Genomic DNA, 26,523 nt, shown 5'->3' on the forward strand with positions numbered 1-26,523 from the left:
CAATAGTTATCTACCTTGTTTTTTGAGAGTGTCTCTACATTGAGCCCACAGGGTCTACCTGCCTCTGCCTTCCTGGCACATGGACTTTAACTGCATGCCTGGCTTTTTATATGAGTGCTGAGGATCAAACACAGGCTCAAATATCACAGGCTATTGGTTGTTGCCCACATTCTGATAGTAAGGTCCTACTGTTGAAAACACCACTTAGCTATGTTATCAAGCATGGAAAAATTGGGCTGGTGCCCAACTAGAAACTTCACCCCTACTGACAAACATTCACGGTGCTACAAGGCACTCTGCATGTTACTAGAGGAGAAAATTAATCCTCAATATCACCCAGCTACAAATCCTGTATTCCTTCATAAAGGAAGGAATAAGGAAACCATTTTAGGGTCCGACTGGTTTTGGCAGATATAAAGATAGAAAATATTTAAAGAATGAATGTAAGGATTTGGTCCTTATTTACATCCTTAATTACGTCATCAGCCTTCGCTGGCTTCCCAGCCTAAAAAAGCGGTTGGGCCCTCTGTGGGCTCTGTCCCCTCTCCTTTCCGCTCCTTCCCCCCCCTCGGTCCCCCTCTCTCCTTCTCCCCCCCCATCTCTCTCTCCTCTCTCTCTCTCTCTCTTTCTGTGTCTTTTTCGCTGTCTCCCCCCCCCCCCAATAAAGCTCTAAAAAGGTAACCATGGCTGTGATTCTTTTAATCAGCACGCTCCTCCGCCGGCATGGCCGCGGGCGGCGACCAGCCACGAGGGGCAGCTCGGCGGCATAACCAACAATGAACCCCAGCTTAGAAACTACCTGAAATACAGGTAACACTAAAATACCCAAAAAAGTAAATTTTGCCCAAATCTCAGCCATATGAATCACATTTAACTCCCAGAGTCCACACACAGTGGAGGAAGCACCTGCTGTCCATGGAGGTCATGAACTGTACAGTAAAGCAGCCATTCCTCCCCTCCAGAAGCCCTTCTTCTCTTGGCAATACTGCCTGAGTTAAAAGGTCACTCTTAACGATCTCAATCTTTCCTCTATCCACAGAAGGCCAGCAAATCATGTAAGACAAAGCTTCTTGTATCCAGATTTGTACTATATATAAACTAAAAAACTGAAGCATCAATTTTTACAACTGTACCTTTTTTTGTAAAGGTAGGAAGGGAAGGAGGAGGGAGGGAGTGGAGGAAGGGAGGAGGGAGTGAAGGAAGGGAGGAGGAAGGAGGGAGGGGGAGAGGAGGGAGGGAGGGGAGGAAAGAGGGAAGGAGGGAGGGAGAGAGGAGGGAGGGGAGAAAAGGAGGGGGGAAGGAAAGAAGAAAAGATATACTCGCAGAAGAGACTGACATCTAGCACAGCTGCTTTAGAAATGATTGAATCCACAAAAATCTATGTTCCTGTTCTCCCTAAACTCTCCATGCAGCTTCCCAGGGTGTGTGTGTGAGGGGGCACCCACTCTGCAACTGTTAAGCTGTGATAGGAAAGTATCTCCCCCTTCTCTCAGCATACAAGACAGCAGCACTCACTTCTTCCAGATCAAAGTCTCCTGTCCTTGGAAGAAGAACTGCAGGCGAAAGACTTGACTCAAAGACCAGGCTAAGTAAGGCCTGTTCTTTTCTCCCAGAATACCTTACCCTGCTACTCAGTAAGCAGCCAGGTCTCAGCAACAGACTCACCGGCCTGTCACCCCAAGGTCTCAGCTTCAAAGTACTTAACTAAGACGTTAACAACAAATCAAAACATAGTCTAAGTCCCAAATTATCAGGACATTCAATACTACCTAAAAGAGGCTCTGAACTAGGAAACCACATCATCTTTAAGGACCTTGAGGAAAAAGAAAAACACACAGAAACTTCCTTGCCACTTAAAAACCAGTGCTGAAAGGAAAGGAAAGGAAAGGGAAAGAGGAAAGGGGAAAAAGAAAGGGAAAAAGGGAAAGGAGAAAAAGGAAAGGGGGAAGGGGAAAAGGGAAAGGAGAAAAAGGAAAGGGGGAAGGGGAAAAGGGAAAGGGGAAAAAGGAAAGGGGGAAGGGGGGAAGGAAGGAAGGAAGGAAGGAAGGAAGGAAGGAAGGAAGGAAGGAAGGAAGGAAGGAAGGAAGGAAGAATGAACAGTGCCCAGTGGTGCTCACCCCTAGGGCTGGCAGCCTCTGTGTGCAGCTCACCGCCACCTTCAGCTTCCAGTCGGTCTCACCATCTAGCTGGTCCGTGCGGATAAAACATGAACCTTGGAGGTAGAGGAGAAAAACGTCACCATCTGGAACTGCATTGAAGAGTTCTCCTAAATTATGTGTTTTCAAAGCAGATTTCAGCACAGTGGGACCCACAAAATGATTCATCTGAATAGTCCAAAGAACAACCAGCTTTAAAAGCCCTCATTTCAGATGCTATCATTTGGCTCCGTGAATAAATCTATTTTTTAACCACTTATGTCCTGTTTGGTACCCGTGTTTTTGCTGCAGTAGTAGTTCAGGTGGTGGCAGTGACAGTATCTGTGCATGTTCTACATGGTGTTATGGCTCAAACCCAGAGCCCTGAGCATACTAGACAAGTGCCCTACCACTGAGTTACAACCCCTGCCTATGCCTGTTAAGGTTTAATATCAACTACTACTTTATTTTAGAAAGCTGTCTAGATCATTTCTACTTTTAATCTATGTGTTGATGATGACAAGATAATAAGATACATACAAAAATATCTCAAGAGTCTGACATTACCTTGGTAATAAAATGTTAATTGACCAACATAAATGTTCAGTAATACAAGCACAGCTAAAATGCTAATACCCAGGTAAGTGCCATTGTATAATAACAAACCCATCAAATTTCAAAAGGGGAAAAATCCGAATCCCAGCAATATAATTACCCCCAGACCATACTCATCATCCCTTTTCTCAGAATTGCTCCTAGAGATGAAAGCAAACACAAATGCACTAAATGATACACACACAGCGCTTTCCCTGAAACAGTGTTACAGTAACAAAAGGTTAGCACAAGGATTAGAGAACGAGTGGAAGAAAACAGCAGAGGCAGCAACTCAAAGAGCTCAGCAATGTGAGAAGATCCGTAGGACACAGTGTTAAGTGAAAAACTATGGTGCACACGAACATGGGGGAGGAAGAGAGAGAGAGAGAGACTTGACTGAGGCAGGGGGCACACACTTACAATGCCAGCACTTGGGAGGTAGAGCCAAGAGGATCTGGAATTCAAAGGTGTCCTCAGCTACACAGAGAGTTTGAGGAGAGTTTGGGCTACAGGACACCCTGTCCAGCGGGGTGGGGGGGAACGGGACACGACAATTAAAACATTATGTTTAAGAACAACAGAGGGCAATGCATGTACAAAGTGGGATATTCTTGCAGTGGCAACTGCTTGCTTGAAGGGGGTTTGATAAACACTGACACGAAGTGGTGGGGGGGAGGAAAGGAAAAATATGTATGTTCATATCTCTATGTGCTGTTATATAACTACAAGTATGCAAATCTGCATCCTTTTGTGCCTCTGTGTGCATGTATCTTTTATATGCATGCAATGCGGTCTTGTGCATCCATAGATATCTGTTATGTGTTCATACATGTGTTTCTGTGCTCTATGTATAAGCATACCTGTGTGTATATCTATACATATGTTTTGTTACACACATATACAAATACAAATATGTGAAATATACATAGGGAAGAAAGAAACAGAACAGAACCTGGAACCTTCCTGATCATACCTTACAATGTTCATTTGGAAATCATACATGCTTTACATAATTTAAAGAACAAATTACAATAAGCTTGTAATAAAGCAATTCTTAAGCAATAAAAGGAAGTCCAAAAAACAACAAATTCAGGGATATGGATGTGACTATGGCACTGCACTTGTCGAGTATGTGCAAGACCTTTGATTCAATCCCCAACACCACAAAAAGCAAAACAAAGAATAATCAAATTCATGCTTCAGTCACAGAGAATTCTTTAAGTCACTTATAAACTTTAATTATAAAACGAAAGTTACAACCCCACAAACCTTGTTATACTCCATATACATTATACTCCAGTATGAAAAGGTGTACACCTTGTAAACCAACCCAGAGTCCCTATCAGCACTCTCCCTCCCTCCTGAAGGAACACTACAGACACCTCCACCTCCCAGGTGCCTGGTCTCAGCACAGTATCAAAGTCACTGGTAATTTTCAGGCTCCATCTATTCCCTCCTTTATCAAGTCATGGGCTGGAAGGCCTGGGTCTATACCAATACCATTCACCGATATTCTGAGCCTATCTTACACTCCAAACATGTCAGCCTTTTGTCCAGAGGCACCAAGGATAGCTTCGGTTCTGTCCTGAGGCTGGAGCCAGACTAAGTAGTCAATGCCCAGTGCTGCAGCAATGGAGGATACAGACAGTGAGGTCTACCTTTCTTGCTCATGTGCAGTTGCAATAAAACCCAAGCAGAGATTTCTGTCCTTAGGAATCAACTAGCCTTGAGGTAGCTCCCTAGGAAAAGGGTGGCTTGTCTTTCTTTACTAACAATGTTTCAAGACAAGGAGCTTGAGTATGGGGGAGAGGGGAATGAGCTACTGCATTGTAACTTTCACAGAATGCCACCATTGTTATTTTACACAACCTCAAAGCATCCTACATTTTCAGCGTTCCCTGGGCTCTGCTGAAGGACTGTTTCTGGGAGAATACTTTAGAATGTGTTGCTGTCCTTTCTCATGGTTCCTAAGGCACAAGTATACAGTTTCTCACCCCAGAAAGAGCCTGATCCAGGAACTACCTTAGGAGTTTCTGTACATGCTGCCACCTTTAAAAAGCTGGCTACCAAGCTCTCCAGTGTTTCCAACAATGCCCGTTAGGCATGAACCTTGCTAGGCTCTTCTCCAATTTTCAGGTAAAGGTATAGAAATCTTGTCCTCGGGATCTGTTTCTGCCTCTGAGTAGATGCTTTGGGCCACTTCTCTGGACCTGCAGAACACTTGCTCTTCAAGTGATTCTACAGTTGTGTGGTGGTTTGTACAAGAATGGCCCCTACAGGCTCATAGACTTGAATGCTCGATCATTAGGGAGTGGTGCTACTTGATGTGGATTAGGAGGTGTGGCCTTGTTGGAGGAAGTGTGTCACTGGGGGTGGGCTTTGGGGTTTCGAATGCTCAAGCCAGGCCCAGTGTCTCTTTCTCTTCCTGCTGTCTATGGATCTGGATACAGAACTCTCAAGCTACTTCTTCAGCACCATGTCTGCCTGAGTGCCACCATTCTCCCCATCATAACAGCAATGGATTAAACCTCTGAACTGCAAGCTAGCTCCAATTAAATTCTTCCCTTTAGAGGACTTGCTGCAGTCATGGTGTCTATGCATAGCAATAGTACACTGATTAAGACACTTGGGATAGCAGCACCTTCACAGATTTCCTTCAGCCTACCAAACCTCACTAGGGTAACAGAACTGTGAACCTGGAATAGAGTTCTACTGGACATGACTAGAAGCTGGTCCAGTATTTATCCCAAGTCTACTTCAGCAGGGTATCCACAACATGGGACTGGGGAAAACAGCAGAGGCCAGTTCCTCCTAGTTAGGGTCTTTGTCTTAACCTGGCAGCTTCAGGTGCCTTGGGAGTTGCTTGACTCCTGGCTACAGGGGCCTAAAGAAGATATGGGAGGAAGAAAGAGGATATGACTCAGTTGCCATTGACTCACTCTCTTATTAATAGGGAAAAAAATCTGAAAAATACTGAAACAATTACTCTCAAGAGATATATAACTGAACATTTAAGATTAGCACAGGGATTTTCTTTAGCGAAAATCAGAAGCCCTACATTGGTTTTCAACCAGAGACAATTTACACTTGGCAGCTTTAGGAGACATTTGGTTTTCACAGGAGTGCATGCTGTGGATGCTCCTGGAATCCAGTCGCATAAAGACAAGGATATTTTCAGCAAGCTACAATACAGAAGAGTAGCCCTATTTTAGTTACCATTCTCATTGTTGTGAAACAATGCCTGTCACAAACACAGGGAGAAAGATATATGTTGACTCATGGTTTCATCAAATTTAATCCATGGTCATTTGGTCTTATGTCCTAAGGACAACAAATCATTATGGCAGCAGATAGTTTGGCAAAAGACAATTGGTCATATGACCAAGGACAGGAAGAAAAAGAGAAGTGCTGATGCTAGACATGATTTCTACTTCTTCCCTTTCTGGGGGAATGGTCTGTGAGATGTCACTGTCATTTAGGGTAGGTCTTCCCCACTCAACACTCATTGGAAATGCCTTCACAGGTGCACTCAGTGGCATCCTTCACCAATCTCTGAGGTGATCTAAATTTTGTCAAGTTGTAATAAAGGGTTAACCACAGTAGACCCCATGAAGAAGGATCCCTATAATGTACCACAGCACAGAAGAAAGAATCAGACAGCCTGGAGCCAAGCACTAATCCGACAATGTACTAACTGTTGTGCCATGTAAGGTTACATTTACATTATGAAGCCTTAGTTTTGTTCCTTTTTCTTCATCTACCCAATGAGAAAAATGCTGTGGAATATTCCTTTACATTGTGTGAATATATGTCGCTGTGATGAGTCTAATAAAGAAACTGATGGCCCAATAGCTGGATAGAATAAAATTAGTCAGAAAAACCAAACTAAGGACAGGGAAGAAGGAGGATGGAGTCTGGGAGATGCCAGCCTGCCACTGCAGGAACAGGAGATGCTGTGGGATGTTCTGTATGGCAAATGTGTTGCTAATTAGTCGATAAATAAAACACTGATTGGCCATTGGCTAGGCAGGAAGTGTAGGCGGGACAAGGAGGAGAATAAAGCTGGGAAGTGGAAGGCTGAGTCAGAGAGACACTGCCAGCCACCAAGATGAGAAGCAGCTTGTGAAGATGCCGGTAAGCCACGAGCCATGTGGCAAGGTATAGATTAAAGGAAATGGATTAATTTAAGCTATAAGAACAGTTAGCAAGAAGCCTGCCACGGCCATACAGTTTGAAAGCAACATAAGTCTCTGTGTTTACTTGGTCGGGTCTGAGAGGCTGTGGGACTGGCAGGTGAAAGAGATTTGCCCTGACTGTGGGCCAGGCAGGAAAACTCAAGTTACAAGGAGATGCTAGAGAATAGGTAAAGCCACAAGCCAAGTGATAATACATAGACTAATAGAAATGGGTTAATTTAAATGTAAGAGTTAGCTAGTAACAAGCCTGAGCTATTGGCCAGGAATTTGTAATTAATATAAGTTTCTGTGTGTTTATTTAGGACCAGGAAGTTGAGACAGGAAAACTCTACTTACAGAAAAATATCTTTGAAATCATGTTATAAAACTTACAGGAAAAATTTCCAGAAGTCTGCCAAGAATGTATGCTATATGAACTCATTAACTGATTGTTTATTACTTTCATTATCACAAATCTGAAAAGATAAAAGTAGGTAAGACTGTATCTTCACATAGCTGCACCCAATAACTCTTTCTTCATAATCATCTGAAATGAAAAGAGATCATGAAAATCCATACCTATAATTACCTTGTGTCTCCTTGATTGCCAGAGAAGAAACAATGTCTGTACTAAGCTAATGAATATTGTCTTGTTCCTACTCTGTATAAAGATCATTCTGTTGTTGTTCAGCTAAAGAATTTTCAGTTAACGACAGTTGCCAGCAATTTAGTGTCTAAAATGTGCCCCAACAAAGTAGCATACCACTACCTTTTCTTTAATCCCTTTAACTATTTGAGCATAAACATTATCATTTGAAAATGACTCTGAGAGTCTGAGATCTGAATCTACTCTGAAGCATGGCAAGACCAAGAGCTGTAAGAAGTGATAATTTATTGAATCTACTTTTAGAAAGCAACTACTAGTTTTAAGTATTTTACATTGGATTAGATTTTTGTATATTGTATACAAATTATGTACATTGATACAAATTTGAGATTGAAAATACTATATGTATATTTCTAATCTTGTTCAAGGTATTGTACCTATACATTTCCTTTAACAATGTAATGCAATTTGCTAATCATTAAAAGTTAATATTACCAACTATTAGGATAGAAAGAAATAAAAGTTAATAGTTAATCATTAAAATGGAACTTGTAGTCATAATAGGTATGTTTTCAAGGTCAAGCAGAAATATATTTTAGATAGATCATCTTCAAACACTTCAGATATCTACAGCAAGCAGAAATATATTTTAGGTAGACAGGTCATCTTCAAACACTTCAGAGATTTACAGAATATGGCATTTAAGATGTTTTATTAACATAGATTTTTTTTCTTTTTTTATGACAATGAAACATGTCTGCTCCTGGCAGCATCAATCTACTTCAGAGAAAATGATGGTCATTGAAGAATCTCCACATGGAGTTTACTTTCATTTTGGCAAAAGTTAACCACTGGGCAAGAAAGTGCCCTCACATTGACTGCTGACAGTATGCTGTCCAAAATGGACAAGCAGGACACAAAACAAAGGACTGCTGATCCTTGACAAGACAAGGTAGGAAGGCTCTTTAGAAAAACCTGCTTCACAGATTAGTCTGTCAGATATATTAAGCCTATAGGCCGAAGATGATGCCCCAATGTTTCAGAGAAACCTTGGGTGGCTGTCCAGTCAGTTGGCTGTTTCTGTCATAACTTACATTTTTTGGAAGTTGCTTGTGTGCACATCCTATTTTACTAGGTAATATTATTTCCTTCATGGGTCTCTGAGGGAGTTGAAGATTAGATAGTTATAGTTATAGTTTTCTTTGTTAAATTCAGAAAAGAAACTCACTAAGAGTTATAAAGTGTATAAGCTTGAAAGACATCAAAAGATAGTTTTGGTAATGCAAATTAGGATAGAATGTAAATTAGATATAATCCTTTGGATTCACAAAAATAGGATAATGGAATATTTTCACTAAATTTGTCAAATGCAAATGGACTAGACATTGTATATAGTTATTGACTTATTGTATATAGTTTTTCTTATATTAGTTATAACTTTTTATTTTTTTATATTAGACAAAAAAGGGGAAAAGTGGTGATATTTTATCTGTGTACCTCAATAAAGTTTATCTGAGGATCAGAGGAAAAAGCCAGTCACTATAGTAAACACAGAGGTCAGGCAATGGTAGCACATGCCTTTAATCCTATCACTTGGGAAGCAGATCTCTGTGAGTTCAAGACCACACTGGGAACAGAGCCAGGCCTGGTGGTACACACTTTTAATCCAGTACTAACCATAAAGATCTGCAGGTCTCTACAGACAGACAGGAAGTGACAGAGCTAGGCAGGAAGAGGAAGTGATGTAGCTGGGTGGAGAGAGGAAATGAGATGGCAGAACAGAAAGGCATATAGGCATAGGTATACAGGAATTAGGTCTCTCTTTGGTGGAGGATCTCCAAGTGGTAAGAAAGTGGCTGGCTTCTTTCTGCTTTTCTGATCTATCAGCTTTTTACCCCAATATCTGGCTCCCTGGGTTTTTCAACTATTTGCTTTATCAGTTGATGTTACATTAAGGGACCTTCACCTGACTATATGCACTTTGGAAGATATGAATAATTGAATAAACAAACTGTTGTACACTGTCAAAAGCACTATGAAAAGGAAAATTGTAGTGATATATTATATACCCTAATAAACTTATCTGGGGATCAGAGGACAGAGTCAGCCACTAGATTACACATAGAGACCAGACAGTGGTGACATACACCCTTAATCCTATCACTCAGGAAGCAGAGACCTGTCTGGATCTCTGTGAGTTCAAGGCCACATTGGGAACAGGCCAGGCAGTGGTGGCACATGCCTTTAATCCCAGCACTTGAGATCTCATGCCTCTGCTTGGAAAGCACACATGCCTTAATCCCAGGAAGTGACATGGCTGAGTAGAGAATGGTATATAAACCATGAGAAGACAGGAACTAAGCAGCAGTTCAACTGAGATCCTCAGGGGTCAGGACTCAGAGGTTTTTAGTCTAAGGATTTGTGGAAACCGGATCAGCTGAGGAATTAGTAAAGTGAAGTTGGCTGTGGCTGTTCTGCTTCTCTGATCTTTCAGCTTTCACCCCAATACCTGGCTCCAGTTTTTTTTATTATTATATAAGACCGTTTAGCAATTCGTGTTACAGAAAACATTTTTCACATGCTGATTAGAAAAGCTAAAGAGCAGGAAAAAATGAAGATCAGGTAACTCTAAAGTTATATGTTTACTCAAGATTGGCTTTTTTTACTCCAACTTAAGTGTAAGTATATGTATTCTCATTAAAGAGTAAATGAAACTTCAATGGACTAGATTCTAGTTTCTATCTGTCCACCGCTAAAACCCTGCTTTCGAAAATTTAAATAGAAACAGGTGATATGCTCTGAAATGTCTTACATTTCTAGCACACGCACACAAAAAAAACCAAAACAGCACAATGAACCCTATAAACACAATAAGCTCTGCAATCTAAGTCCTTTAAAGATAAAAGGTATGCGCCATGTTAAATAAGTATACATTATTTTTAAAATTTAAAGGGGAAATGACCTAAGAAGACTGAAAATTACTAACTTCAAGTCACTGATATGATAGAGGAAAGGGCTACAACAAAATCTGAAGTGTAGCCAGGGAGGCTTGTGTTACCAAGACCAATCCAGTAATTTTTTTTAACAGAAAGCACTAGCTATAACTGATAGTAGTTAAAGCTCAGGAAAACTGAATTATTAAACTGATCTGCTTATATCCTATTACAGACTTCTTATGAATACTTGATTTTATTTTGTGTAATTGACAAGAGTTGACAGGAAAGGACAGATTTAATGACCTCAAATTAAGACCAGCTAGTATCTGTGTCATATTAAGAGCCACATCAAGGGATGATAAAGTGAGGGGACCCTGTGAGGTAGCTGATGCTGTCACAGCATTAACAAGTCATCCTGAAGCATTAGCAGGCAACTTGCAACAACTCATCTATCCAATAGCTCTGAAAGAGATGAGCTACAGTATATCTTCTACAAAAGAAAAATAGACATTGACTGGTATTTATAATACCAGATCTTTGGCTATTAAACTTGATTCTTAAATATTTATATGACTTAATGACTGCATGAAATTTTTAAACTAGTTGCAAGATATATCTTCCTAAAGAGATAATGTGGATGAGAACAGTGTCACTTACCTATCCTAATCCCACTAACAAGTGACAGCTGAGGTACTGTATTGTCTTCCAAATACTTAAACTATAACATTATCACTTAGATACAAGTGAAAACGATATTGGCATTTATAAGAGATTGATGAAAATTAGTTCTAAAGCATTCATCTCTGCTAATACCACTAAAAGAACTGCGTGCACTCAGGAGATATTTGATCTGGATTAAGAAACTGATGGAACAATTGATTAATTGGAATTTAAGTCATCAGTCACCAGATCCATCAACAGCTCCATTTATATTCTAAACAATCCAGGAATGGTTCAATAGAATACTCTTATTAATACTCAGTCAATAGAATGCCATGGATTGACTTACCATGCTGTATTGACAAGCACCCATTCGGATGCTACTATTCAGCTCTAAACCACAATGTTACACTTAGGACTCCTACATTGACCAAAGTTTAGAATTTTGTTAAAAAAAAAAAGATATGCTACAAAGGATTTTTTTAAAACTAAAATTGAAAAGCAAAAAAAAGTTAGTAAATAACACAAAAAATTCTGAATATGTTTATTTTCTGCCAATAACTAGACAACAGTGAAACTTTAACTAATTACTTAGAATCACACAAAAGACAAGTGCATTTTGCTGACCTTCATGTAAAACGCCCCTCCATACCCCACGGAAAAGCGCTACAGACTGAATGAAATATAATTGCACAAGTAAGGTCTAATCCAGGGGCAGAAGAGATGGTCAAGAGTGTTACAACTGGATAAAACCTGTGGCTATACAGAAACCCAGTGCTGAACAATCTCAACAGGAATAAGCAGCAGTCAAGAGTCAGGATACTGGAAACAGAGAAGAAGGAATGATTGTGGTTGTTAGGAAGAAAACCTTGAGTCAGAAGATGCTCGTCTGAAGGAATATGCAACCATAAGTTTAAAATAAGATTAGCTGAAGGTACATGTTACATTTTGACTGTTATTTTGACAAAGTTTTACAGTTAAAAGATGACAGCAAAAATCACCCAAGAGTTTCTGAAACTAAGAATTCAGATTGAAGGAAATATTATGACACAAATTTTATCAAATTTGGAAGCCATTTGATCCACTGTATAAAAGGAAGACACAGTAAAAAGCAATCTGAGTCTTAATATCTGCAGGTGAGTGAGTAGTAATATTTTAACATTTAAATTTGACAAACAAAAGGCTATAACAGAACCACAATAGGGTAAGTCAGACTACAACTACACAGAGGTCTCAAACTCAAATCTACTAGTACTCACACAGGATTATATTACAAATGTAGTAACAATGTATACTGTGTACATTTTTCTAAGGTAAAGAAATTAGGATTCTCAAATGGACTCCTGACCTTAAAATACTGAGTATCACTAGGCCACAGAGACCAACCTTCTCAGAAACATGGACTATAAGGCAAGACTGGAGAAGCAGTCCTCAATTGGGCTGCTCCCTATTTTCCCTATATTTTGAGGTTACCACAAAATATCTCATCTATTAATACTCCGGTGTTCCATTCATTCTCTGCTGACTCCCAAGGCCATGCAATGATGCAGTGAAAAATGGTGAGGAAATTGGCAAATGTCCAAAACTATTAGGAACTGCATAATTGTAAAAATGGTGTTCTCAGTCTCCAGCCCTCAGATATCTCCTCTGAAAAAACCAGCATTTATAACCATCTCCCAACTTGATAGTACTGCATGCTGTTCACAATTTACTCCCCAACAAAATCTATATTATCTTTTCCTTTTAAAGTTAATTACCCAAAACCATTTTTTGTACTTGGAATAATATTTTTGTCTGTCTTGCTTCTTTGTTAAAGCAGCATCTTCCTCTGTAGCGCAGTAGCCTGGACCACAGTACACAGGCTAATCAGGCCTCAAACACATCACAATATCCCTGCTTGAGCCTCCTAAGTGATGAGATTAAAGGTGTGAGCCACCCGACCCAACTCTTTTTGATCTTATATGTATTTCTACTACAATCATTTATGTGTAAAAGCACTTCTCAAACACAAATATTTTGTTTACTGTCTTAGTTACATTTCTACTGCCACAACAAATTAAGTGACCAAGCACCTTATAAAAGAAAGGTTTAATTAGAAAGCTTGCTTACAGTTTGAGGGTGAACCATGACCAGGGAATGTGGCTGCAAGCAGGGAAGCATAGTGCTGGAGAAGGAACTAAGAACTTACATGTTGAGTATCAACCATGAAACAGAGAGAGAGAGAGGCTTACTAGGAGTGCTGTGGGCTTTGTAAAAGTACAAAAGCCCACTCTCAGTGACACACCCCCTTCAACAAGGCCACACCTCCTAGTCCCTCCCAAACAGTTCTACCAACTGCAGAACAAGTATTCAAACACATGAGCCTAGGGGACCATTTTCATTCAAATCACCACAGTGACCTATTATACTGCATATGCTATCAGACAGAGATCATAATAAAACAGGTATTATCAATAAGAATGTGGGTACAGATAAACTCTTTGAAAATCTACTTCTCTATATTGACAATGAAAAACTAGTTGCAAGTGATAGATGTAAATATTACCTTTTCAATAATTATACTATATAGAAATGAATTAAGGACTCCAAACAAAAAGCAGAGACTAACCAAATTCTATTTCATTATATTCTTTATCAGTCATGGCTCTTCCATCAGGCCTAAGTAATAACCAGTGGACAATGATTATTAAAGGAATATGAAAACACAACCCCCTCAAGAAAACAACACTGAGCATATAAGTAGGTGCATTTGCAACAGAACTCTGAGAAAAAAATTCATGCAGGAGGCAATAAGGACAAGTTTCTTGCTATTGCCTATGGCAGGTTGAATGAAAATATCCCCCATAGGCTCATGTATTTAAACACTTGGTCTGTAGCTGGTAGTGATGTTTGGGAACTGTGGCCTTGCTAGTGGACATATGTCACTAGAGGTCAAAGCCTCTTACTTCACTCCCCACACACACACACTTTGCTTCCTGCTTCTGTTCAAGGTAAGAGCCCTCAGCTTCCTCTACAGCCACCATGCTCTCTGTTTGCGGCCATGCCTCCCACCATGACAGACTATTAGCCCTCAAGAACGGTAAAACCACATAGATTCTTCCTTCTCAAAGTTGCTGTGGCCATGGTGCTTTATCACAGCAATAGAGAGTAAGACATCCCACAAGAAAAACAGGAGACTAATTAATTACACGGGTTCACAGGGGAGAGCTGGGGTAGGAGTAGGACTGGAGGCACATAAGAATGCCTCCAGCAAGAGAGCAGCACATCTGGAGAATGCAAAGAAACCACTGGAGTAGTTGTGACAGAGCTCCTCTCAGTGGTCAGGTGCCAAGCTAAAGAAAAGCCCAGGTTTTACAAGAGGGAAGGCACAGATGGAACTGCCTGCATGAGGGCTTCTGTGCACTTGGTGATGTTTCAGGGTGGAGTCTGGCAGAGAATGACAGACGGGTGATGAAAGCAGAACCATAGAAAGCACCTGATAAAGCTGCTCTTGAGGTGAGACTGAGGCCAGCAGAGGAGTGGGTCACAGAACAGCAGCTGTGTGTCTCCTCTGCACAGCGCTGCAGCAGGAGAGTGAATGCAGAAGAACCTGAGTGAGTGAGAAGAACCAAGCAGCTATGGACACAGAATGGACAGCAGGAAGAAGGGCATGTGGGGAGGGTGACAGTTATCACAGAGGGTATACTCATGCTATCAATCTTGCAAAAACGGGTGCAAACTATACCACTTCACCTTCAACCATGGACATGACAATTAGAATGCCAATGCTGGAGACTGACTAGAGCTAAAAACACACTGCAGGAGTAGAACAGACTCCTTGGTGTGCACAGCATATGGAGCACACTCACAGATACACACATGCTAGAGCCAAATTTGAGTGAGTCAGAAAGAGACCATAGTGGAATGACCTAAAAATCACAGCAGAAGCAAATCTGGGAAATTTACAAGTATGGAAATTAAACAACACATTAATCACAAAACAATGGATCAATGATGAAAAGACAAGGGATTAGAGACTAGAGGTATGGGAATAAAACAACATAGTAAACCTTATGAGGAAACTGAAAAAAAGTGCAGATGGACATTCATAATTGTAAGCACCCATGTTAAAAAAGATACAAAAATCAACAATCTAACTTTCTACCTTAAGAAACTACAGACACAGGATCAACCTGAACCAGAAACAGAGAAAGGGAAGAAAATGGTAGGTGCCAATAAATGAAATAAAGAACAGGCAAACAACTGAAAAAAAAAAATAATTGAAACCCAAAATTAGTTTTTTCAACAAATCAATAACATTGACAACCTTTTTAGCCAGAGTAACAAAGCAAAAGGAAGACTCAAATAATAAACCAAGAACAAAGGAGGGGACATCACAACCATGTTACAGAAACTGTTTTTAAAAGATCATGAGGGAATAATTGTAGCATGCCCATGAATTAAAAAACCTAAAGTAGACTAATGGAAAAAAAAAAGGACACAAACTACAAAAACTGATTCAAGAAGAAAAGGACAATGTGAGTAGGCCTTTAGCAAGTAATTAGAAATTAAAAAACAAAACAAGACTCTCAAAGGCCAGACCCACATCACTTCATGGATGAATTGAAACAAACATTTAAAGAATAAAATTTTTTTAAAGATTCTTCCAAAAAGAAGGATGAGACAGAATAATCCCTAATGGACACTAAGGCCAGTACTACTCTGATATCAAAATAAAGGTATCACAAAAAAGCACAAACACACTCCATAATTCCAAATACATCCTTTCTGATTAAAGAGGCAAAAATCATTATGAAAACACTAGAATTCAAATCTAGCCAGACAAAGGGGCTATACACCATAAGCAAGAGGTCTATGCTCTTGCACATGCCCACAGCTAAGAAGCTCAGCCTCTCAAGGAGAAGGAGGCCTCATGGACTCCCACAGCACTGGGCAGTCTGGACTGTGAAACACTGCTACTCCAGAGGTGCCAAGTCACGAAGGAAGCCTGATAGACTGCTGTAACAGAAGACCATACCACATACTTGTTAGACAGAAATGCTTTGGAAACGAGTACATTATTCTAATATAGCCAAGCAGTACTCTCAACAGAGATATAAACATTCTAAAAAGAAAAGTTCTCTTGTAATACAACTTCTAATAGTAGGTGAGTGGGATTAGACAACAATTAAGGAGTCTCTAGCCACAATAAAGGACAAACTTGTAATTTTGGTGCTTAACTATATGAGGAACACCTAGCCAGTCTGTACAGAAGTTGGGAAAATAAAGGCTCACACTAAATAACACAAAACAAATATCAGCTCACAGGTCTTTTGACTACCATGGATAGCTTTTTTCCTGATGGCAGCTTGTCCAGCAAGGTAAGCAAGCACAGCACAGGGCAGTGCTGCAGACGAATGTCTCTTTATCATGACTCAGTGTTTCTTTTAAAAGTGTGCTATCAGGGCTGAACAGATGGCTCAAGACTTAAGAGCCACCTTGCTCTTGGAGAGGATCTAAGTTCCAGTCCTGGCACCTATATGGGATGGCTCACACCAGCCTTTAATTCCAGCTTCAAAGGAACTGACACCCTCCTCTGGCCACTCACATGCACAAACCCACACAATTAAAGTCTGATTTTTAAAGTATGTTGTTTCTTATAGAGGAAATAAGTAATGAACTCTGAATCCAACCCAGGCCTTTGAAGGGTATTCACACTTACAAATAACATTCATGCTGAACCTAGAAAAGAAAAAAATGACTGTTTTACAAACCATACGCAGAGGGCAGAAAGGAGCTATGGCATTCCTTAATATGCTGCCCCAGTCTAGAGATAAGGAAAGTGTGCCCACACAGCCAGGGCAGTAGTGAGCAACTGGCCAAGGAGACACTGGCAGCGATGCCCTGACTTCTCTACTTAGTCACATGAGCGTCCAGTTGAAAGATCAGGTCCTAAATATTGTTCTTCCCACAAAGCCCATGGCAACTCACCTAGGCCCCAAATGTCTATGCCCATACACACACAGTTCTTTTCACTATGAGAGAGTGCCTAGGTGTGTTACCACACACAGAGACCATGAACTGGTCATGCCAAGTACCCATAACTACAGTGCAGGAATCCACAACAAGATGTTGTTCTCTTCTGTAGTGAACACAATAATTACTACTGTGCACATAACAAGTAGAAAATAACTATGTGAAATAAGTAAAACTGAAAATGTAAAATAGCAATATAATTTTTGAGTTACACTATTATTCAAGTAATTGGGTTTTCAAAGCCTATATGAATGAAAATCTACTCAGATAACTTTTCAAGCAATTATTAAACACTAAAGTCAGATTTTTTTAAATATCAACAATTAAATGTCATTTGGAATGAATTTAGAATATTAAAAAAATAAATTTTATAGGTAGAAAACTTGATTTTACTTTTTAAAACAAAGAAATCAAACTAAGCATGGTGGTGTATGCCTTTAATCTTAATACTTGGAAGGCAGAGGCAAGCAGAATTCTGTGAGTTCAAGGCCATCCTGGTCTCCAGGTCAGACACAGCTAAACAATATCAACTTGAACAAAAAACAAACAAACTAATAAAAACCTTCAGCAATGTAAAAGAAAGCATTAAATGTTACCTGCTTTCTCTGAAGTTCTAAGAAAGACCATATCTGATGGAATTCTTTGGTTCTGCAAAAAAGTAATGTACTAATTATTATCTGAAGATGTATATTAACATAATACTATTACAAAGAAGAAAAGTTAATAAAGACAATTGAAATTTTAAAAAGTAGTATTGTACTAAAATAGCTATTATTTATAATTTTCATATAAAAATTAACATTTAGATTTTTTTTAAACAACAGCAAGCCATATACATGGCATTCAGACCTTTCTTATGTGGAAAAAGTTAAATATTATTTCCACAGCATCTTAACAAAACATAATGCATCACAGTAGTCTTGTCACCTAAGAACTGCCTCCTCCTCATTCCAAATGCCCTGGAAATTAGACAGTGGTTGTTCCAGGGCCAACACCACATCATTAGGAAAGTAATAAACATGGGTAAACAAACAATCTGGAGAATAAGCAAATACAGAAAAGTCCCACAAATCTGAGGAGCTATTTATTCTCTTATTAGACAGAATAGGAAGTAACTAAAGATGCAATAGTATATTCAAATTTTTACAAGTCACTATTCATGCACTTAATTATTACTATTATTAATAATTCTATCAATTGGAAATGTTAAAAGAAGTAAAAATCCTAAGGAAAAAGTATACCATTAAAATAATAATTCACATAATTACACAAATTATGTCTTTTGAGAACTAAGTGAAAATCTGCACATATACCACAAGGAAATGGCTTAACTTTCCAGTTCATGAATAAAAATGAACAAGTTAGTAAGGGTGAAAAGACAGGTTGTGAAGTACATCTATTCCTTTCTAACACTAAGAATGGAGGTGGCTATATAGGCACTAACAGACCCTCAGGTCAAGGAAGAAATCTGAGTGAACATCCAAGAGTGTTTTCTAAATGAAAGGTAATAACCATCTGACAAGAAAATGAGTGGAACATCCAAAGCCAGGAAAACACTGGGAGGAAAACAATATAAGACATGGACACACTGGAACTCAACAGAACAGAACACAAGGAAAGCTAAAATAAATTACGTTTATGAGCTTTAGGAGTCAATAAGATTTTCCTCATATGCTAAGGCCAAGAATTGAACAAGACACACTCGAGGACTAACCTGGGAAAAGAAGATTAAACCATAGTGACTAAGGCAGAATGGTGTTAAACCAAGATGGCCAATTATGCCAATGCAAAACAAGAAAAGGCAGAACTAGACCCACTCATATGAGGACACCAGGCTCAGGAGAAAACCAGCACTGTGCGCAATAAGAAAATTACAGTCTTACCAAGAAATAGTCCTAAGGAAAGCAGATGCTTACAGGGGATGAGTGGAGATGATGCCTGGCCTTCCCAGTAATTTAACACAGAAACTGATTCAAACCACAGTTAAAATGTTCCAGACAAGACAACAGAACCTCTAAAAGTTGATGCAGGTCAAACATCAGCAGATGACTTCATGACTTTTATGGGGAAGGCTTCTTCACCCACACCACTACTACGGAATTATTTTGAAAAGAAAACATTTAACTTTAAATGAAAAGATTACTAAATTGGACTTCCCTAAAAGTAAAAATTCTATTCAAATATGGCCACCAGGAAAGAAGATAAAGGATGCTCGCAGCATATGTATCAGGAGGCTCTGACCACAAGACAGAAAGGCCTGGGGACTTGCAAGCAGAGAAAGGCCCACATAGAAGAAGAAAACACAAGAGATTTTCCACGCTCTTACCCAAACAGTACAGAAAGATACAGAAGTCATAACAGAAGTGACCAACTTAATAGACATCAGAGAAACTCGTATTAAAACTACACTTGTAGCACACATACCAAAAGGCACACTGAAAATGCTAAGAATGCCAAGGTTGGCACACATAAAAACACTGCCTAATTAGAGTACACTGGACAGACACAGCACTTTACACAGCCATTTGTATGATCAACCATGGGGAAACATATCCAAGCTTAAAACCCAGGTATATATGGAATAGCAGGGATGCACACTTGATGTCAAATGACACAGAGTGTAAGCAACTAAATAACCATCAATGGCAGGATGCATGAAAGCCGCCTGTCCAAGGAACCTACCAGGGACCAACAAACCATAAATTCTAGGGGAGGGAGGGAAGAGGAAAGGGAGGGATGGGGAGGGAGGGAAGGGGAGAGGGAGGGAGGGGGAGGAGGGAGGGAGGGAGGCACTAGAAGACAGATACAGATGCACCATCCCTGCACTTATACTAGGTCTACAATGTATTGACTACTGTAGCTTTGTATTATGTTCTGAAATGGAGAAGTGTTGAGTATGCAAAAATGTGCAAAAATTTCCCCCAAAATTGTTTCAGCTATTCTAAGTCCTCTGAATTTCTATGCAAATTATAGACACCAGTATGTCAACTTCTATCAAGAAGTCAGCTGAGGTTTTTAAGGTGGTGTAGCATGGATCTACAGGTCCATTTCAGAAGTACTGCCAACTTCACAACAGTAACATACCTACCCAGGTGGGCTGTTTTCCACTTAGTATTTTCTTTTAACATCTTTTCAATCACATTTAGAACTTTCCAAGTTCAAAGTTCAGCATTCTTCTGTTAGATCTATTTTAAGTCTTTTATCCTTTGGATGCTAACGTGAATGGAATTTTCAAATTATTCACTTCCCAAAAGCAAAGTCTTGTATTTTCTTCCCATGCTGTGCCATGATGTGCTTATACATAGGATCTCTGACCAGACATCTATACAGGATATCTGATCTGCTTCTGATTCTGGCTATCTTGAATGCAGATATAAACATTCCTGTAGAGGATTTTGTATCAACATAAATTAATATTTCTTTGTGGCAAAGATACAGGAATTGTATTTATTATATACATGTACATATGTGAGTGTGTATCCATGAGCTATAGCACCCATGGAGATCAGAGCTCCACCATGTAGGTCCCAGGTATCAAACTCAGGTTATCAAGCATCTTTTATCTGCTGAAGCATCTCACTAGGCCCAAGGCACAGGAATTTAAACTTGGGAGCATGAGACAGTTATACCAGGTTTTTGACTGTTTTTTGTTTTACTTTTTTTGCTTTAGAAACTGTCATGTGATTTTCCAGAATAATTATACCATCTGGTCTTCTCAACAGATATGTTAAGTAAACCATATCCTTCTTACCAATGTCAATGTTTGGTGACATCATTTTTTAAAAATTATGCATTCTGATTTATGTGTATTTTTGATAACTACTGATAAGAAATTTTTTCATATGTTTATTTTTCATCTATAGTTCCTTGGTAAATGTTTTCTTAGGTTTTCTGTCCATTTCCTAACGTGAAAATCTTTTACTGCTCAGACTTAGGAGATTTTACAAATTTCACCTACAATTCTTTATTAGATATAGTGCCCAAATGTTTTCACCCAATATAGACTCAATAGCTTCGTTTTATACTTTTTAAATGTTTTTACTAACATTTTAAAGAAATCAGAGGACAATTTGCTATAGTAGGCTGTCTTCTTCCACCATGTGGTCCCAGGGATCAAAATCAGGTACACAAGCTTGTCAACAATCACCTTACCTGCTGAGCCATCCTGGCAGCCGCGTCTACTTTCTTCATTTTAACTTTTATTGAGAATTTCATACAGGAGTACCATATTTATATCAATTCCATTTCTATCCTCTCTCCCCTCCTCTTCTCCAATCCCTCTCAAATGCATGACATCTTCTTTAATTTTTATCATTTCCATTTCTATCCTCCTCTCCTCTCCTCTTCTCAATCCCTCTCAAATGCATGACATCTTCTTTAATTATTATCAGCACCTATCGTTTCATCATGGTTCTTTCCAAAAAAAATTTTAATTTTAACAAGATGCAATTATCAGATTTTTTTAGTGTGTGATATTCTTTTGATAGTCTATGAATTATATTTTTATTTTAAAGGTCTATATTTATAAAATATTAATATTTTAAATATCTAGATTCTCCTGTGCTTTTTTCCTGGAAGTTTTTCATTTTCCACTAAGTCTTGAATCTTCTATTTAACCTATAGATGCTTTAATTTAATCTTCTGAAAGTTTCCTTTTTATTTTTCATTGCTTTTGTACCTCTTTGAAGAGTTACTTGTGCATATCTGGGTGGACCTATTTCTGAGTTCCCCTTGAGGTCTCATCAGCGTTGTTTCCATCTTCCTACGTGCACTCAGCTGATTAATGGAGCTGTGTAGTGGGCCTCGACACAGGGACCGAGAGTCTTCCCCTGTGTTTTCCTTGTGGCCGAACCTGTGCCTTTCTAAATTGGTTTTGGAGTACGATTATCTGTGTCATTTTTTTAATTAATGAGAGAAGAAAGAGATGGGGAGGGGGAAGAGAGAAGAGAAGAAAGGGAAAGGCAGGAAGAGGGGAAGGAGGGAGGAAGAAGTGAAGAGGGAGGGAAAGGAAGGACTCTTCCTGTGACTTTGACAAGACCTGTTCATTGTTTTTAAATATCAAAGGTAGATGAAATGTCATCCCCCAAGAACACAACTATTTCCTTAGGTCTTCTTTGATTATTTTCATTAATATATTGTAGATTTCAGCATACTTAATACTTGAATTTTATAGGAGGGACATTTTTCATTTGTTTCCATATGGTCTGTTATTTTACAGAAATGGGGATGTATTTTTTGTGTGCTGGTCTTATAGCTTGCCACTCTGCTGAATATACTGTTTAATAGATCTTTTTGAATTTCCTATATTCCCTAGCATTCCATCTGCGATTAAGGACATTTACTGCCTCCTTTCCCAATCTATACAACTTTGTCTTTGTTCTGTTTAAGAGCTGTTAGGTAAGTTAAGCATGGTAAAAACAACATTCTTGTTTCCAAGTTCAGAGAAGAGGCATCCATCTAGCTCTATTACACATGATGTTCTATAGGGGTCTCTGGGTACTCTTACCTAGATGGGGCTCCTAGTCTACAGGCTTACAATTATCAAGAGTAGGCATTAACCTAGTCAATGCTTTTCTGGCACCCACTAATATGATTGTGTGATTTTTCTCTAGTCAACCGATATGGTAGATCATTCTAGAGTGAAACTTAAATCCTTATAGTGATCATTTTTACTGGGATGTGACTTAGAACTTTACTTACTATTGACAGCTTTTCCTGTCTAGTTTTCTTCTGTAATGACTGTCCTCCCTCTGGTGTTGGTACAATGATAATCCTGCCTTATAAAATGAGGGTAAGTACTCCAGCCTAGCTATTTTCTGACAATTACTATAAACACTCATGTCAAATCCTCATTAAAGGCTCAAGGATTGAATCTATACCTGGATATTTCCTTTTCAAGTGTTCTAAATTACTAATGCAACTTCTTCGTTTTTTTTGGGGGGGGGGTTTGTTTTTTGTTTTTTTTTTTTTGGTTTTGTTTTGTTTTGTTTTACTTTCATTATTCTACTGGACATTTTCTTTGGCACCAAAGAAGTAGCCCGCTACTGCACACACTTGGCTTAATTAACTTTATATGGTATATTGTTCTACATATTTGAAGCAGAGGTACCTTTCTTGTCAATGACATAATATTTGAGCACATTTCCTCCTATCCACTCTGTCTGTGTCTTGGCTGGGGTACTTAGAGTTTACAGTGAAAGTGGTGGGCATTTCATCATTGATTCACTAGTGCCCTCTGTTTCTCATTTCTCCCTTCAAAGGGGTCATCAGAGTCCTGCTCTGGAATCCACCTTTGCTTCCTTAGAGCACCCCAGAACACTTCTGTTCAGATCCTTTCTGTCACATGCACTTCTGCTCTGGGCATTATGACACACAATATATTAACTCATCAAATTGAACGAATTAGAAAAGAAGAGAAAGAAAACAGGGTTTCTCCTTGCTTCTGGAGAAAGCAATCAGTCTTCTTCCCTAAGCTAGTCTCCTGCCCGAAGGAGCGCTGACAACAGGGGCGCTCTAAGTCTTGCCTGCTCTGAGTCTGTTTCAAGGCTCCTTCCTAACGCCTGCCCGGCTCTTCAGGGACTGACTCAACATGTATGTCACATGCATGCAAATGACTTCTGAAGGCCTCTAGCACTATACAGGTGACTAACTTGATATGTGTAAAGACAGCAGAAAACTATGGCCTTTTGTTTTTTCATTTAAATACAGGCATAAAGATATCTTTGACTCTAGGTAAGTGGATTTTTTTTTGCTTAAACAAATATTTGAGTCTATCTCATTTATATGAAGCTCTAAAATAATACAAAGCACTGCATTATTCTACACATGTGTTTATACAATTGCTATCATATAATGCTTACTTTTTAAACAAAGGATGCTTGGGGGGCAGCTAAAAAGAGGAAAACCAGTAAACTCCTGCAAACAGTTTCTTTACAAAGTCACCCTTTAATATTGGGGCCTAACTCAGAAATGTTACAACTTGAAGTTTTCCACCCAAGACATACACACTGCAAACATGTCAGGCAGCTAAGCGGATGCACTGAGGGGAACTGTCTGAAGGATGACTGTGCTGTTCAGCACCATCATCAAAGCAGCACACAACACCAGACAACATCAGACACAGGTGAAGTCTAAGAACGCAGTGGCAGAGTGCTGCCCAGCATGCACAAGGACCCCAGCACCAAGCTAATTACTTAATCCTCAAAGCTTACACATAAAGAAGCAGATTTCATGATTAGTAGCAGCACTCAAACACTCAGTATTGCAAATGTACTGTTAGGCCATTATTGTAAGAATTAAACAGTAAAGTGAATTCACTTTACTCCTTACTTAAATTCTTATATGGACCAAGCCTTAAAACTGTTTTTTTTTTCCTGTTGTTTGTATTCAGTACTAGAAGTCAACCTAAGCAAAGCCTTGTACACAAGTGTCACATTCCAAGTCCCAAATATAATATTTAACAAAAGGCTTCCATATTCCAAGTGTGGCATTAAAAAACATTGTAATTAATCTAATCTGACTTCAAAAATATCAACTCTATTCACAATAGCTTAAAATTCCCTACAAGGTCTACACTTTGTACAGTCACTACCATTTTTAGCTATCTCCCTTACTTGTTACAGCTTCCTCCCCTTCTAAATTTAAATGTAATATTGAAATTACACCTAAAGGTCCAGTGGTAGAATACATTCTTAGGGGAGGTCCTGGGTTCACTACCCAGCACTAAAAAAGTAAGGCAAAGGTGAAACTGTGTATTAATCAATACAGCAGACATCTAGCCTATGACGGGAAGGACACACTTAACAAAATCTGTATGTAAGATATACTGAGTTAAGGCCTTGTCAGAATCCATCCTACACGAGTGTGCAAAGACATAAGGATCATAATAAAGTAGAATTTTTCCAAAAACTGAATGGATACAAGTAATTTCTAACATTTATACAACAAAACACTACAGATGTTTTGTTTTAGTACCCTGTGCATGCTAAGCATTGTTCCACTTTGTAAAATCAAACCACAATGCCTGTACACAGACTAGAGTGACAAGAAGATCATTTCTATGGGAAGAAGACACCGTCAGCCCCAGGCAGCTGAGATGCCAGCCAACACAAGAGACTGCAGACAGCTCTGGAGGAGGCCAAATGGGAATCTGCCCTAGAGACTTAAGTCAACAAGGAATTTCCCAAGAATATAAATGGCAAAACAAGGATATTTCCAGGGAAGATACAACCACAGCACTGACATCATATGCCTGGGTAGTGTACACAGCACTCACACATCACAGAATGAGACAGATAACACACTAGGAAGAACCTCTTACAGAGAGACACACACACAGTGTACAGTCCCTTACGTGTCACAGGAGAAAGCCCTGATCTGCACACTGCCCATCCATTCACTCCCCATGCTGTTCTGTTCTTTTTTTTTAGAACATGGCTTCTCATCATGGCCTCAACTATTTTTCTAGTGCTCTTTCGCTTTCATTCACTTTCACTCTTTAACCATAAGAATTAGAGCCAATAATTTATTTACAATATAGCCATCTGGACAAGTAAATTCTAAAAAGTGATGTAGAATTATTAATGTTCTGAACACAATTCTAAAGTCAAATGAGATACAGTAAGCAATTAACACAGGTCTTATATTTAAAAAAATATGGCTTAACCTAAAGACATTGAAATACACTTTAGCAAAATACATAGAAAATCTAAATATTTAAATTTAGTTAAATACATCAAATCTTACAAACACACATTAAGATTAAAATATCTATCTTGGGGCTGGAGAGATGGCTCAGTGGTTAAGAGCACTGAGTGCTTTTCCGGAGGACCTAGGTTCAAGTCCCAGCACCCACATGACAGCTCACAACTGTCTGTAACTCAAGATCTGACATCCTCACACAGATATACATGCAGCAAAACAACAATGCAAATGAAATAAAAATAATTAAAAAAAATATCTATCTTAACAGTTCCTTTGAAATAGAAGTCACTTGTAATTAAACTAATGTGAATGACTGATGTACACACAGATCTAAAATATATTAAAAATGTTTCAACCTTTTCCACTATGATGAGGTCTCCAACTTGTATGTCTGAACTCTTCACTTGCACTTTACCTTAAAAAGAAGAAGAAGTACAATTAACTCAGGGAAACGGAAGCACACCAGAGAGTAACTTTGGATAACAACTCTAAAGCAAAAAAACTCTAGAGCAAAAAAACAAACATACAAATTTTTAAAAATTAAAAGCAGATATTTGTCTCTCCACATTTTCAAGTTACATTTCAGATATACAGTCATATATAATCAATCTTGTTACTAAACTACTAAACACAACTAAATAACTACCCCCTAATAATAGTAAAAATAAGAAAACAAGGGGTTCCTCATGGTAATTTAG

The 26,523-nt window shown here is 38.9% G+C and overlaps 1 protein-coding gene across 1 annotated transcript in view; it reads right to left on the reverse strand.

Moving 5' to 3' along the window:
* Positions 1 to 26,523, reverse strand: part of Atp9b (ATPase phospholipid transporting 9B (putative)) — a 220,255-nt gene that overhangs the window by 130,260 nt on the left and 63,472 nt on the right. Inside the window, 3 exon segments of the mRNA XM_059246365.1 lie at positions 2,118 to 2,212; positions 17,719 to 17,770; positions 26,182 to 26,240. Coding sequence (XP_059102348.1) covers positions 2,118 to 2,212; positions 17,719 to 17,770; positions 26,182 to 26,240 — 206 coding nt within the window.

Source organism: Peromyscus eremicus, chromosome 19 (genome assembly GCF_949786415.1).
Source record: "Peromyscus eremicus chromosome 19, PerEre_H2_v1, whole genome shotgun sequence".
Taxonomy (NCBI): Eukaryota; Metazoa; Chordata; class Mammalia; order Rodentia; family Cricetidae; genus Peromyscus; species Peromyscus eremicus.